At 45.1% G+C, this 16,965-nt stretch overlaps 1 protein-coding gene across 1 annotated transcript in view; it reads right to left on the bottom strand.

Moving 5' to 3' along the window:
* The window catches only part of Usp46 (ubiquitin specific peptidase 46), a 75,447-nt gene that overhangs the window by 12,430 nt on the left and 46,052 nt on the right, over positions 1–16,965 (bottom strand). The window contains exon 5 of the mRNA XM_041671471.1: positions 8,060–8,136. Coding sequence (XP_041527405.1) covers positions 8,060–8,136 — 77 coding nt within the window. The remainder of the gene's footprint in view (positions 1–8,059; positions 8,137–16,965) is intronic.

Here is a 16,965-nt window from a genome sequence, read left to right as displayed (position 1 = left end):
CACCTGGGCCTTGGGGTGCCCTCAGCAATGAGAGAGGCCTCCATGGCTGGGAAGGCTAGCTATTCAGAACTCAGTGAACCACCCCTTCTCCACACTGGCTTCCCCTGACCACTTAAGGAACCCCACCAGGCTCCGGTTCCACTGTGGTTTGCTTGTTTTGTTTTTAAAGGTGTGTATGTGCACATGTATATACTGCACAGAGGCCAGAAGAGAGCATCGGATGCCTTGCTCTCCTCATATCCCTTTGAGGTAGGTTCTCTACCCGAACCCGAGGCTCATGTTTTCTCAGCTGGTCATCATCCTGCCTCCACACACCTCAGAGCTGTGATTACCTGCATGCACAAGATGAGGGTTTTATTACCTGGATGCTGAACCCTGAACTCTGAGCCTCTGTATTACATAGTGAGCGCTCTTAAAAGAGCAGAGAGAGATCTTGTCTGTTTTGTCCTCTGGCAGATATCCAGCCTGATCCTGATGAATGAATGAATGAATGAATGAATGAAAACAGAAGAATAAAGTCCAGGATGGAAAGCAAAGAGAAAACAAATGTGTACTGGAATAATCCAGGTATTTCACTAAGAGGCAATGGCCAAGTCAGGTTCTCACTGGAGGAGGCGTGTCAGGGAGACACAGATGTAAGGCCCAACACGTGGGTGTGTGCGAGGGCCACTGTGCAGCCTCAGGTATTACTCAGAAGCCGCACGGCCCCCACAGCTCAGTGGCTCCCAAACAGGCCTCAGCACAGGACGGACCGCTGCTTTCAACAGCACTACAGAGAAAGGCTTGGAAAAAGTCGGGAGGTAAGGAAACCCTTGACAGGCAATCAGGACGAACCGCCAGGTTTCAAGTTCTTAGAGAGCAATCAGACTCAAACGCAGCTAAATGAGGACCTCACTGAGTAACTGCTGTGGAAATTTTGCTTGGGAGTGTTTCCTTGATCGGAACAATCAGAGAAAGCACAGCAAAGAGCAAGGAACCACGTGCATTTCCATCTTAAAAACAAAACATGCTTTGTAGGTGGAGATGGGATAAAATACAGCAGAAGCTCTCACTGATTGAGCATCCCCGGTCTCAACATCCGAAACACTTCTAGCCCCATGCATTTGGATGAATGTGTTGATTTAAAGGCCCAGTTTTAAAAGGCCACCACCCTCCCCAGTCCCCGCTGGTCAGATGCACAATGCCACAAGAACCATGACTGCTGTCTTGACAGTGAACCTGAAAAATGGACAGGGAAGGTAAGCCACGAGGGGCTGGCCCGGCAGTGGCAGAAGCAGAGCAGCCCTGCAAGGTCACCCTGGTGGCTCTTAGAACATCTGTGCTGCACATCTATAAATGCAGGGGCTGAGGCAAGGAGGACCAAGGGTTCAAGGCCAGCCTGGAATGCCTAGGGAGGTTCTATGCTCACAACACGATCAAAATAATAATAAAGCAAGCAAGAAAGGTTGGGGGAGGTTTTCCAATGCCGAGTTAAAAAGAGTCCGGAGGCACCCGAGAGATCTTTCTAGAACTTGGAATAAATTTCTGATGCACGGAGAAGACTGAGGAAGGACAGAGTGCTCTGTGTTGCTTTAAAAAGGGTCGTAGTAGCAATCAGACACTATTTTAAGATTCACCATGGGAACAAATCTAATAAGAAATGCATACCTTTATAAAGAAATTTGAAAGCTTCACGGAGACATCCCCAGCCTGGGTAAGTGGAGGAAAACCGTTTCTGGGTGGGAAGGTGTTCCCATATTACAGACATCTAGCATGCCCAAGGAATGTGCAGATTTTTAATAGTTTCAATTAAGATACTTGTTTTCAAATAAAGTTTTTATTACATTTGATTTTCATTATGTGTGTATATATGCATGCGGACATGCAGATGTGAAGGTCAGAGGACAATTTATGGGACCTGGGTCTCAGCTTCCATCAGATGGGACCTGGAGATTGAGCTCAGGTCACGAGGCATGGCAGCAAGCATCCATACCCACTGAGCCACCTCGCCAGCCTCAATTAAAATCATAACCAAGTCAATAAAATAGACCCAGCACTGAATAGTGTTATTTTTGTTTCCCCCTTTCTCCTCCTAGACCCAACCAAGGCCACACCTTCCTTCTCTCCTTAGAAAACAGTCAAATAAGCGAACAAACCAGAATTTTAAAAAAGAAAAAAATACAACACACAGACACACTCAAAGAAGTAACAAAAAACTCAGAAACCATAATATAGAAGCAAAAGACCAGTAAGATTAAAAATAAAAAATAAACCTGTCCAAACAAAGCAACAAGAGCCAAAAGGAAAAAAAACCTACAAAAATACCACTGAGTTAGTTTGGTCATCTGTGTTTTCCACCCTGAAGTGTAGTTTGTATATCCAGGGAGACTCCATTGGAGAAGAGCAATTTTTCCTTTGCAAGTGGGTGTCAATTGGAGAGAAAGAGCTTCTTGGTTAGGGTTGGAGCGCACATGCGCCCTCAAGAAAATCCTTAGGCAATGCCTCTGATGATCTCCATGACACTGCAGGAGAAGCACACTGGGGTAAACGGTGTCAGAGCCCATGACCTGCAAGCGGTCGTGGGTTATGAGGGCCAGGATGTGCACAGTGTCTCCAGCGGTGAGGCATGTACACACACGTACACACACACACACACACACACACACACACACACACACACACACACCTGTAACCCGTGCTCCCTAGTACTGGGAAGCTTTGTTCTGGGATCTAGATCACCTATCCCACCAGCTAAGCACTAGAAAACATGACGTTGGGGGCCAAGAAGATGGCTCCGATATTAATCTGCCTGCCTGTCTTACAAGCTTGCAGACCTGGCTTTGGTCCCCCGCACTGGTGGGAAGGGACACATCTGTAACACGTTGCAGTGCTTGGGAGGGAAGTTAAAAGTCAGATCCTTGACGCTTCCTGCAAGCCAACTTAGCTGAATTAGTACATTGCAGGGTCAGAGAGAAATCTCAACAACAAAGTCAAAAGCAAAGAGAAGAAACAGGAAGTTGTTGGGCTCTGAATGCCTTGCCACTTCCTGTGGCTGCTTCACAGAACCTCAGCTTTGTCCTCTAAGTACTTTGTGTTTCTGCTTTTTGAAGCTTTGTCTTGTTTGTAATTGTCTGTCTGTATTTGTGCAAACGGTGATGGGTGGGTTTGTGCAGGCGAGTGTGGGTTTGGCCACTGAGGCCAGAGGGGTCAGAGCCCCTAGAACTGGAGTAAAAGGTGGTTATAAGCTGCCCAACCAAAGCTGGGAACTGAACTGAGGTCCTCTGCAAGGGCAACTGGTGCTCTTCACCGCTGAGCCATCTCTCCAATCCCAAGTGCTCCATAGTTTAAAGATTTATTTCTTATGTGTGCATGTATGCCCGCACGCCAGAAGGGGGCACCATATCTCATTACAGATGTTGGGACCCACCATTCACTTGCTGGGAATTGAACTCAGGACCTTTGGAAAGGCAGCCAGTGCTCTTAACCCCTGCACCATCTCTCCAGCCCCAAGTGTTCCATATTTTAAAGGCAATCTCAACCAATACTCAGCTCCACGTCTCATGCCAGTCAAGGCCATCAGATCCCTCCAGATAAAGCCCAGGCAAGACTGTGCTCCACCACCAGCTCTTCCCATTCACCTGGACGGTAGCATGTAAATGGACACAGGTTCTGATCCTGAAGACCACGTTTCTAGTGACATCCCACGCAGTGTCAACGGTCCCACTGGGCCATTGATCTCAGCAAAGAATTGGAACTGAGCTTCTCAAGGTTGGCGGCACCAGAATCACCAGAGCATACACTCGCGACAGAAATGCAGACTCACTGAAGCTCTTAATGTGCTCTATGCCTCTCTCTCTGCTATTTTCTCAGGTGAGTCTGCTATACACCCAAAACCTGAGAACCACTGACTTGAATGTTAGAGAAAGGAAAATAGAAAGAAAGAGGGGAATGGAGAGACAGAGGGACAGAAGAAGGACATCAGTATAGAGGTTTCTCAAAAGCAAACAAACTAAAATAAATGACCCCAGCTTGCCACTACTGGATTCACACCTGAAGGACTTTCGAGTCAGTATACCTCGGGGATACGCACCTATCCATGCCAATTGCTCCGCAGTGCACGGAACCAGCCTAACACCACAGAGACGCTTGCATGTCCACGCTGATTGCTACCCGATTCACAACAGGCAGAACCATCCTAGACGTCTATCGACAAATGAACAGATAAAGAAAATGTGGTACATATATACAACGGACTTTTACTCAGACGTCACGAAGAATGAAATCATGATGTACAGGAAAATGAATGGCACTGGACATTATTATGTTAATCAAAATAAGCCAGATTCAGAAAGATACGTTTTCCATATATGGAATCTGTGTGTGTGTGTGTGTGTGTGTGTGACTTAGAAACAGAAGGGAGCTCTAAGGGAAGGGAAGCAGGCAGGAGTACACAAAGCGAAGAGACAGATGTGGCAAAAAGCGGGAGCACCTGCAGAAAGAAGAGTACCGGAACCAAGAAAAGAGTAGGAGAGACAGCAAGGGTAGTTGAGGGGGGGCGGTAAATAAGAACAAAGTACAGTGTCTGAAAATGCCGTAATGAATACATTACTTTGTACCCTCACTAAAAAATTCACTAAAGAAAGAAAGAAATCCGTGCAAGTCACACGCGTGGAAACTTCATTTGCCTCTAAACAAAGGTCAGCTACGTAGAAGAGAGTTCCGCACGACGAGCAGTAAGAATCACAGTGCGTGTACACTCAGGACATAAACTGACTTTCTAAAACAGGTAGAAACAGGATTCCTAAAGATCCGTTTTCCTGCGGAGCAAGCTCTCAGAGGATTCAAAGGTCACTCTGACACTGGCTGACCTCTGGCCAAGAGAGGATTTCAAGGAAGAAGAGCGGAGAAAGTCCTTTTAGACTGAGCTCTAAGAGGCGAGGCCAGGCTCTGTGAGGAGCCGCAGGGAGAGGCAAAGGCACTCAAGGAGAAGAGCCAAAACTCTGGAAAGGCTTTGGGAGGACAATAGGACAAACCAAACACAGTCGAAGTCTTTGCTGGAGGGCATGGGCACAGCTGAGCTTTATGAAGGGGTAGGGGAGGGGCTCACCCTTTCTAAGACTCCTCTCACTGGGCTGCTCCCCTGCCTAGGACACAGTACTGAGGTCTGAAGTCAGAGCTTTTGGCTCGAATAACACTGTGGATTTGTGGCTTCTCTAGGTCTGTTTTCTCGATGTTATTGTTATTTATGCTATTTCTCTGAGACAAGAGTTCGGTGAGTACACTCTGGAGTCTGTCGCCCACAGCCCTTCTGGAAGGAGAGGGCTGGTACTTAGTTCAGATCCCAGGACTTCAGTTTGACTGCTGAGCAGTCATTAAAATAAGTGCAAGACAGAAGCATCACATCATAAAACACAGGGCATGCTAAAGAACTCCTCACTGAAACACAGATAAAACGAATTCAATCCGAATTGAGTCATGGAGGCCAATGCCACTGTCAGGCCTTTCAATTCAAAGATTTTATTTATTACTTATTTATTTATTCATTTAGCTGAGTCCTGGTTATTACGAAACTCACTATGTGTATTTACACCGGGCAGGCCTTGAATTCATAAAAGTTGCCTGCCTCTACTTCCCAAGTGCTGGAATTAAAGGTGTGCCACTCTGCAACCACCTTAATCCAAAGATTTATTTGGCAGAAAAACAAAACAACAGCAACAACAAAAACCCAGCTAATGGTTGTGCTGGTGTTCTCCACCCTGGGTCTCTGGTTCTTCTGACAGAAGGGTTGGAAGCTGCGGCCTCATCCCAGAGCTCTTGACGGTGAAGGGCAGCAGCTAGCAGACTTCTCTTTATGACACTTGAGGGTGGGCATCAGTGAGCCAGCCAAGATCTAACTTGGGGGCTATATAAAGTTCTGGAGTGTTTATCAGGAATATGGGTCTGAACTGTCCGTTCAGTTAGGAATCTGATGGACCTAAAAGGCCGGTTTGGGAGCCATGATGGCTAATCTCTATTGTCAACTTGACTGGATTGAGGGGTATCTAGGAAACATGCTTCTGGGGGTAGCTGTGGAGGTATTTTCAGAAATGATAACTGGGAGCAAATGACCCAGGCATCATTGCATGCACTGGGGTCTGGGACGGAATAAAAACAGAAAGAGAAGAAGAAGAAGGTGAGGTGAATGTGAGCATTCATCGCTGTTTTTATCTGTGGACTCGTGTGACTGGCTGAGCCATGATCTTGTCACCACGCCCTCCCCACTGTGACTGACCGTACCCTCAAACTGTGAGCCCAAATCAATCCTTTTTTCCCTTCGGTTCTCATTCGCCAACCATTTCATCACAGTAGTGAGAAAGGTAACCGATACAAGAGATCGGCACACTCCCTTCCAACCGCCTCTGCCCTGCTTTCTGGAGAACTGGACCAATGCTCCCATTTCTCCATGGAAACAGAAACCTGTGTTTCAGTCCTCTGTAGTATGACTGAAGTCAGAACTAACCACTCGGCACTTTCTCTGCCTGGCTTTAATGCTGCATCTACTATTGCCACCTGCCTTCAAACAGTCCAGGAACTCCCCACGAGGCACAGAAAGCGGCAGTGCTGCTTCAAACCCAAATCTCTACTGAGCGATGGGTGATGTCCTTTGCCCTAGGATCAAACTGAGGCAACTTTCTCTTTTTTTTCCAGCCAAGTACATAGGGTATCCAATCACTATAGTTATAAAGTTTTAGGGAGATCCAAAGATGGTCTGGTTTTACAGAAATGTTAAGAACCCAGCCCCTTAACAGAACCAAGCTGGAGAAAGGCCAGCCTACAAACTCTCTTTGCTTGCTCTTTCTGAGAGTGAAGAGGAAAGAAATGGGAGTTGGACGGGTCCTAGGCCCCTAGGCAATGGAAAAGCTATCAGCTTCCAAGTCTTACAACCTACCAAATTCAGGTGAAGCTTGAACCCCCTCCCAGCAAGCTCCTGTCTCTTGATTCCTACCGAGGCAAATCAACAGAGCCTTGTTATAACTACTATAAGATGCCCACAGTTAAGGCATCTGTATGTGGAGAAGCCCACCGCTACCACACAGTCTATATTACATCTTCAGCCTCAGCCACTCCATAGGGCAGTCTTCTCCCTCAGCGCACTGAGGGTCATCGGTGTGGTCCCACTTGACGAAAGTAGCCAGGTCCTCAGGCCTTAGAGCGTGGTCATTCTGACGTTCATTCCTGTAGCCTGTGTCTAGGACAGGCCTAGGAAAATGCTAAGCACCTATTTCCTGTTAAAAGGGAGTGGGGATGGGGAATCTTGTCTTTGTAACAATCTAAGCACATTTTCCTTTCTTTATTCAGCTATGAGTATGTGTCTGGAGATGTGGCTATGGACGCCTTAGGCATTGTAGCCCTCTAGAGCTGGACTTACAAGCAGTTGGGAACTGCCTGGAGTGGGTGCTGAGAACTAAATTCAGGTCCTCTGGGAGAACAGCGTGACCACATAACTCCTTAGCCATCCCTCCAGCCTCTCGGAACACATTTTCAATACATAAGTGAGCATGTTCAATCTGCAGCAGTCCTAGGTGCATACTGTCAAACTCTGGCTCACTGCTGACTCTCAACGCTAATGATCGGTCTCTGCGTAATAAACACTGCGGAAAAGGCAATTCCAGCACTAGTTCTCACAGTACAGAAGTGTTAACTTAAGAAGTCATCTAAGAAAATGAACAATGATCAACATTTGTATCATTTATTAACTTAATTATGTGAGTTAGTATGTGTTTGAGGCAGACAGATGCACATACATACATGCATGCAGACACACACACACAGAGCTAAAACATATATCTGTATCAAAGATCACGGTTTTCGTTTTAACTACGGTGACTAATTCCTTCCACCTGATCCTTTCCTCCATCCGACCCCTCTCCAGACCACATGTGTTTAATTTTTAATCCCTTGGAGAAGAAATATATATAATAAGAATATATCAGTTTAAAAGCACGATTACATTTTGAAGAAATGCAAGATTTGATTTTCCATATGTGTTTACCAACCAGGGCAAAAGCTCAAACAAACCCCAGCCGAATGCAAATGTTACCTCAAGCAGTGGGTGATGGAGGTGTTCTGCTCCACATCAACAGAGAGGTCAAGAAAATCTTCATCTTTGCTACTCACCTGAAGATAAAAAAATGGGGGGGGGGGAGATTAGGTACAAAATACACAGAAGACACAGCAGCTAAAGCTTCGAGCGTTTATGGGTAACCCAACACGTGCCAGCCGTGAAGGTCACATGTGGCCGCGCCAAACCAGGGCTACTTCAAAACACCCCAACCAGACTCCCAATTCAGCTTCAGCCCTTCATAATTTCCTAATGATTCAAAACCTAGGACCTAAAACTCAGCGGGGTTTCCCATTGTCTCCAGCTATGTTCCTCATTGTTCTGACCAATAAACATTAGACAAGCATCTATGGAGCCCATACTGGCAGAGGAGGGGGACAGAGAGAGGACAAGAGATAAGCAGCCTCCACCCCAACAGTGACCCTTCACTAAGTCCAGTCCCTTGACATCATTTCCTCCTCCCAGTGCCCAGTCAAGACCTGTGGGACCAGGGAGCTAGACTGCCACGCTAATTCCCATCAAGCTATCCTTCAGATGTGGTCACCATATGCGGAGTCCTGTGCTGTCGTGCCCGAGCTGGTCACCAGCCCATCCCGACACAGGCCACTCTCAGGCAAAACAGCTCACGGGCCCAGTTTGCTCCTCAGGACTTCACCTGTCTGTGAGATTTCACTCAGTGACTGCTTCCATTCCACTCAACAAACCCTGAGGTTTTACAGTTACGCTGGTGGCCTGGGAGGAAGGAGCTAACCCAGCAACAAAGCTGAAGTATCCCATCAGCCATGGCAAAATGAAGAGCACACTCACGTAAAAGAGCAAGAGCTACTCTGTAACCACAGATTCTAGGGGGAAAAATGACCTAGAGAAGTCCTCAAAGTTGCAGACATACTCTCTGATACGATTACAGGTAAACAGAAGAAGAGGGGCTGCCACTCTGCCTATGAAGTGGGTAAACTAAGACCATTACTTAGACTCTCTGTATCTCAGTTCCATCCTTGGACGAGGAAGAGCACCTCCTAAGATTATTGTAAGATAACATACGCAAGAGCTTTAACAAGTAAGTGTTCAGGGCTGGTTAGTGAAAAATTCGTATCCCATGACTTGGGAGGCAGAGGCAGGTGGATCCCTGTGAGTTTTAATCAACATAGCAAGTTGCAGGCTGGCCAGGGTTACATGGAATCCTAATCTTTAGCAACAACAACTAAAAGCTGGGTGTAGTGGCACATGCCTTTAATCCCACCACTTAGTAGGCAGAGACAGGCAGAGGTCAGAGTTTGAGGCCAGGCTGTTCCACACAGTGAGTTCAGGACAGCCAGAGCTAATACATAGTGAAACCTTGTCTCAAAAGAGAAAAAGCAGAGGGAAAGCATCCAGTAAATGGAGGAGAGGCAAAGACGGTTAATGGCCGACAATGCTCATGAAGCTAGAAATGGTTTGCTACATTATGGCAGTTACATTAAATGAGAAAAGTAGGCTGTGCAATTATGCTCACTAACTCCAACTCTGTTTAAAAGGCACGGACAGCCTTTCTGGCTCCCTGTCACCTGTGTGTTCAGCACTTACTTCTCTCTCTGTGCGTGCGTGCGTGCGTGCGTGCGTGCGTGCGTGTGTGTGTGTGTGTGTGTGTGCGCGTGCGCGCAGCCAAGCCTGACCTGGAACTGAATCCTTGATCCGCATGCCCCAGCCCCGTGAGTGCTGGGATTTCAGACGACTACAGACAAGCAGGCATCAGGCACCACAGCACCCAGCTGTTTCCGCGTTCTTGAAGGCAACCCTGTATTTCCTCTCGGCCAGGGGAGACCTTAGAAGACACACTATAAGAAGAGGCTGAATAAGCACTGGTAAAACCACTTTCCCTTTTCTAAAAATTTATTTTGTTAATTCTACCAAGGAGCTTCTACAACTCATAAACACCTTCAATAATGTAGCAGGATACAAGAGTAACTCAAAAAAAAAAAAAATCAGTAGCCCTCCTTTACATAGATGATAAATGGGCTGAGAAAAAATTCAGGAAACATCACCCTTCACAACAGTCACAAATAGCATAAAATATCTCAGAGTAACTCTGACCAAACAAGTGGAAGGCCTGTATGATAAGAACTTTAAATCTTTAAAGAAAGAAATTGAAGAAGACACCAGAAAGTGGAAAGATCTCCCATGTTCTTGGGTAGGTAGAATTAACATAGGAAAAATGGCAATCTTACCAAATGCAATCTACAGATTCAAGGCAATGCCCATCAAAATCCCAGCAAAATTCTTCACAGACCATGAAAGTCAATACTCAATTTCATATGGAAAAGCAAAAAACCCAGGATAGCCAAAACAGTCCTGTACAATAAAGGAACTTCTGGAGGCATCACAATCCCTGACTTTAAACTCTGCTACAGAGCTACAGTACTGAGACAGCCTGGTATTGATATAAAAACAGACAGGAGGACCAATGGAACCGAATCAAACACCCAGATATCAATCCACACACCTATGAACACCTGATTTTTGACAAAGAAGCAAAAAAATATAAAATGGAAAAAAGAAAGCATATTCAACAAATGGTGCTGGCATAACTGGATTCAACATGTAGAAGAATGAAAATAGATCTCTATCTATGGCCATGCAGAAAACTCAAATCAGAATGGATAAAACACCTTACCATAAAACCAACCACACTGAAAAAAAAAAAGCCAACCACACTGAACCTCATAGAAGTGAAAGTGGGAAGCACACTTGAACGCATTGGCACAGGAGACCACATCCTAAATATAAACCCAGTAGCACAGACACTGAGAGAAACAATTAATAAATGGGACCTTCTGAAACTGAGAAGCTTCGGTAAAGCAAAGGACATGGTCAAGAAGACAAAACGCAGCCTACAGAATGGGAAAAGATCTTCACCAACCCCACATCAGACAGAGGGCTGATCTCCAAAATATACAAAGAACTCAAGAAAAATTGTTCATCAAAAGAACAAATAATCCAATAAAAAAAATGGGGTACAGACCTAAACAGAACTCTCAATAGATGAATCTAAAATGGCTGAAAGACACTTAAGGAAATGCTCAACATCCTTAGCCATCAGAGAAATGCAAAACAACTGTGAGATTCCATCTTAGACCTATAAGAACGGCCAAAATCAAAAACACTGGTAACAACTTATGCTGGAAAGGATGTGGAGTAAAGGGAACACTCTTCACTCCTCCATTGCTGGTGGGACTGCAAACTGGTACAGCACCTTTGGATATTAGTATGGCGATTTCTCAGAAAATTAGGAAACAACCTTCCTCAAGACCCAACAATACCACTTTTGGGTATATATCCAAAGGATGCTCAATTGTACCACATGGACATGTGCTCAACTATGTCCATAGCAGCATTGTTTGTCATAGCCAGAACCTGGAAACCACCTAAATGCCCCTCCACTGAAGAATAGATAAGGAAAATGTGGTACATTTACACAATGGAGTCCTACACAGTGGACAAAAATGACATCTTGAAATTTGTGGGCAAAGGGACAGATCTTGAAAACATTATATTGAGTGTGGTAGCCCAGGCCCAGAAAGACAAATATCATATGTACTCACTCATAAGTGGCTTTTAGACATAAAGCAAAGAAAAACCAGCCTACAACTCACAATCCCAGAGAACCTAGACAACAATGAGGACCCTAAGATAGACATACATGGATCTAATCTACATGGGAAGTAGAAAAAGACAAAATCTCTTGAGTAAATTGGGAGCATGGGGACCATGGGAGAGGGTGGAAGGGAAGGGGAGAGGAAGGAGGGGGAGTGGAGAAAAATATATAGTTCAATAAAAACAATAAAAAATATTTGGAAAAAAATTATTGTGTTTTATGTGTATGAGTATTTTGCCTACATGTATTCATATTTCTGGTACCTGCAGAGACTAGCAGAGGGGGGTCAGGTCCCCAGAATTAGAGTGAGAGACAGTTGTAATCTGCCATGTAGATGCTAGGAATCGAACCTGGGTCCTCTGAAAACAAAACAAATAAAAAGCAGCCAATCCTCTTCAACAGCTAAATCTCTTCAGCACCATGAAACTGCTTTCTTGCACTTCTGCCATCACTATAAGAATGCTAAAGAATGCTAAACCATTAGTCGTGCGTGCTGATTGCACACACCTTTAATTCCAGTTCTAGGGCGGACAGATGCAGGCAGATTTGTGAGTTCAAGGACAGCCTGGTCTACAGAGTGAATTCCAGGACAGTCAGGGCTACAGAAAGGAACCAGTCTGAGACTGTTCTTCAAATCTGCCCACACCTGACTGACCACTGAGCTCTGCATGCACAGAGCACCCTCAATGCACTCAGCAGACCCAATATTCAAACTGCCACCGAACAGACAGAATTTCTGGTTTCAGTCCAAGATAAACACCTATAAAAACTAAGAAAAACCAAAACTCATTAACACTCTCAGGGCCCTTATCAACACCCAAATTATAACACATGAAGAGACTGGAAAAAGAAAATGAAAAGTTTTTTGCAGCCCGATAGGCTTCTCCACCAATGCAATAATCCAAATCAGATCAAATAAAACTGAAATAGAAAAAGCCCAGGTTTAAAGGATGCCAGCACTCCAGGGTGGCCTTCCAGACCCTCAGAGAGGAGATGGAGGAAGGAAGACCGGAAACCATGTGTTTGTTCTCTGGGGAGCAGTTTAAATACTCTGTGGGAGTGGTCTTGAGCATCTCTGGGGAGGGGGTCACCATTTGGCAGGCTTTCTAGGTGGTGGAGTCTGGACTGAGGTAACTCCGAGAGGAGGGGGCTTGGGATGGAACTTTACACACACACGTTCCAGACTTTTTGGATATATGGATGCCAGGGGCTGAGGTGAAGACTTGACCCAAACATTCCAGACTCTTTGGGTACAGGGGTACCAGGGGCTGGGGTGCCACTTCCAACCAAACAGAAAGACAGTCTAAGATAAGGAAAAACCAACTGAGATCAACCCTGAGATGACCCAATGTTAGGATTAGCAGTTTAAAATTTTAAAGAGAAACCCCACTTAACTCAATCCCCAATACCATGGAAAGAAAGAGGGGAAAGAAACAAAACAAACAAAGACACTATTATAACCATCTTCAGTAAAATAAAAGAAAATACACTTACGGCCTAGTACAGTGGCACTTCCCTTTAACTCAGCAGAGATAGGGGACTCTATGAATTCAGGACAACCTGGTCTGCACATCTTTCCAGACCAACCAAGGTTATATAGTGAGACCTTGTCTTAAAATTAAAATAAAAGCAAGTTCCAGGATAGCCAGGACTACACAGAGAAACCCTGTCTTAAAAGAGAGAGAGAGAGAGAGAGAGAGAGAGAGAGAGAGAGAGAGAAGAAAGAAGGGAAGGAAGGGGAGGGAGGAAGAAAAGAAAGAAAAGATATTTGTAATAAATTTTAAAGTGAGGGGCTGGAGAGATGGCTCAGAGGTTAAGAGCATTGGTTGCTCTTCCAGAGGTCCTGAATTCAATTCCCAGCAACCACATAGTGGCTCACAGCCATCTGTAATGAGATCTGGTGCCCTGTTCTGGCCTGCAGGCATACATGGAGGCAGAATGTTGTATACATAATAAATAAATCTTTAAAAAAAAATTTTTAAAGTGAGTCAGGTCGGGTGTGGTAGCACATACCTTAATCCCAGCATTCAGGAGGCAGAGGCAGACACATCTTTGTGAGTTTGAAATCAGCCTGGTCTACAGAGAGAGTTCCAGGACAGCCAGAGCTACATAATAGTAAAATTTGTCTCAAAAAAAACTGAGGTTGGGGGGGCAGACCAGAAGAAAAACAGAAACAATAAAAGAATCGAATGGAAATCACAGAAATTTAGATAAACTGGATCAGGGGAGGAGAACACTTGACCTATCAGTGGGAATTATGCAGTCATAGAATAAAGGAGAAGGATCAACAACTGTTATGGGGCCTTTGGGACATTATTATATAGATGATCAGAACCCTAGAAGAGGGCAGAGAAAGAATAAAACAGAAAACTATCTGAGAAATAATGGCTAAACAGTCCCTTGGTTTAGTGAAATGTATACATATAAATAAATCCAAGAAACTCAACAATCACCAAGCAAGATCAGAAACAAAGAATGCCTGTCAAGAAATATCAAAGACCAATTGTTGGGATCCAAAGACAAAGAGCAAATTATAAGTATATAGAAGGAAAAAAAAGAAACATTACATGCAAGAGAATGATTTAAAAGAATGAGATCTCAACCAGAGATCAAAAGACAGTGAAATACCATCTTTAATATGCCCAAAGAAACCTTATCAATGCAGCATCCTTATGTGCCACAAATAAAGGCTTCAAGAATAGAGGCAAAAGGAAGAGAATTCTTTTCTTTTTTCTTTCTTTTCTTTTTTTCTTTTTGAGACAGGGTTTCTGTGTAGCCCTGGCTTTCCTGGAACTTGTTTTGTGGACCAGACCAGGCTGATCTCAAACTCAGAGACTGGCCTGTCTGGTAATAGTGGTGGTGGTAGTGGTGGTTGTTGTTGGTGATGATGATGGTTGGTGGTGGAAATGATGGTGGTGGTGTTGATGACAATGGTGCTGCTGGTGGTGGTGGTGATGGTAGTGATGGTGGTGGTGATGATGATGATAGTGATGGTGGTGATGATGATGATGGTAGTGATGGTGGTGGTGGTGATGATGATGATAGTGATGGTGGTGGTGATGATGATGGTAGTGATGGTGGTGGTGATGATGATGGTGGTGGTGATGATGATGGTAGTGATGGTGGTGGTGATGATGATGGTAGTGATGGTGGTGATGATGATAGTAGTGATGGTGGTGATGATGATGATGGTAGTGATGATGGTGGTGATGATGATGGTGGTGGTGATGATGATGGTAGTGATGGTGGTGATGATGATGATGGTAGTGATGGTGGTGATGATGATGATGGTAGTGGTGGTGGTGATGGTAGTGGTGGTGGTGGTGATGACGGTGGTAGAGGTAGGTGATGATTGTGGTAGCAGTGCTGCTGCTATAGTTAAAGGGGATGCTCAGTTTAAATATGCATCAGGGACCATCTTTTGTAGTTGCCATCCTTGGTACCTGACATAATTTCCAGGGCATAACATGTACACAATAAATATATAATACATAAATTACTCAACTGAAGAAAAACTGAACAAATAGAAAGATAGCTAAATCAGTGGCCTCTCAGAGGCAGAAATAGGAATCATTTTCTTTTTGATACATACTTCTCTTTTTACATTAGCCCACAAATATTACATATTTAAATTGGTAAAGCACTCTCTTAACTGAAACATCCCTTCCCTGGGAGAAAATAAAAGGATGTGGCCAAGTGGAATCACACGAAAATTACCCAGGATGGGGTACACAGAGGTAGGGAAACACAATATTCTGTGGGGTTAGATGCAAATCTGTTTCTGTTTCACAGCTGTGAGAGAAAGGTGGGCATCTCATAGGGAAACTGAAGAAAGTTACTGCAAAGTGCTCCTGGGACGAGAGCAATAACACCCTCCCTGGGGAGGGAGGAGGCGAGGGGTGGGGCGGGCCAGGGGGATCAAAGCCTGACACACCTTCCCATCTAGACTTTTCTTTTCTTTCTTTTTTTTTTTTTAAGTTTTTCCAGACAGGGTTTCTCTGTAGCTTTGGAGCCTGTCCTGGCACTAGCGCTTGCAGACCAGGCTGGCCTCGAACTCACAGAGATCCGCCTGCCTCTGCCTCCCGAGTGCTGGGATTAAAGGCGTGCGCCACCACCGCCCGGCTCCATCTAGACTTTTCTCTGTCGCCACCCCAGGAAGCCACAGCCCCCATTAGTGGTCAAGAAACACCCCGTGGAGGTATTTAAAGGGTTGACAAGGAGGGGCTGTCCAGGTTTTTGTTGGTTGGTTGGTTGGTTGGTCGGGGGTGGTTAGAGGCTTTTTTTTAGGGGGGTTCTCTTCTTCAATCAAGAGACAGGAAAGCATATTCTTCTTCCACACAAGGATCTGGTCTAAGGGAAAATACGGCTTGTCTCCAAGGAAACACATCACTAAGAAATTCCAACACTCTCAGCATGAGCAGCCTACAGCCGCTTCTCCTTTTTTTATCCTTAAGTCTGAGCCTGCTGTGCCTCTCCCCCACCCCCAAAAAAACTTCACCTTTAAAAAGAGGAGAAAAGACCCTTGATTCCCTTGATTCCCTTCCTGGGTTAGTGGGAAAGGTGACAGCTCCTTAGGTCTCTGCCATGACGACACTGGTACCAAAGGATGGGACTGGGGCAAGTGCAGTCTCCAGGACAGCTTAGCCTTCCTCCTGCCTCAGCCAACTCCACCCTCTGTCTGTGGGGGTCTCGGAAGCTCTGCCAGAGCAATATGGACCTCTGCAAACTAGGTCATAAGAGCTGTAGACTTGGTTCTGTTAATAAAACAGTTCTTTGCACATCAGTTTGGCTCCAGCGACAAATACAAATGTGTTGTAATGACACCGAGAGGCTCTGAGAAGCCGTGATCTGCAAGGCCAAAACTCAGCTTTACATAAAAAGAGGAAGAATTAATAAACAACAGCAAGATTAAGCTCTGACTGGCCTAATAAATCTTAGGAAGAAAACAAAAGAACAACCAAGGGAACAGTTAGGCTCAAGTGGAAAAATCCTGAAATTTCAAATTCAGAAGTGCCTTTGTCAAGGTTGCATGGAGAAGTGAGCCCTGATTACCCCTTAAAATAGCCCCTCCAGCTCCACTGCAGAGGAGACCATTTGTCTCCATAAAATCCTTCATTTGACATCTGCACTGCAATCCCAGGCCATGCTTCCCCAAGAGAGGCCCACTGGAAAATCAGCCATTGTGGTGGAACTCAAGATGGGCACAAAGGTTTTCCACAATTGGAGGAACAAGAGGCTGAGGAAGGGACAAAGG

Source organism: Microtus oregoni, unplaced genomic scaffold (genome assembly GCF_018167655.1).
Source record: "Microtus oregoni isolate MIOR12 unplaced genomic scaffold, Mior012 000021F_ref0000039, whole genome shotgun sequence".
Lineage (NCBI taxonomy): Eukaryota > Metazoa > Chordata > Mammalia > Rodentia > Cricetidae > Microtus > Microtus oregoni.
This window is presented reverse-complemented; position numbering and strand designations above follow the sequence as displayed.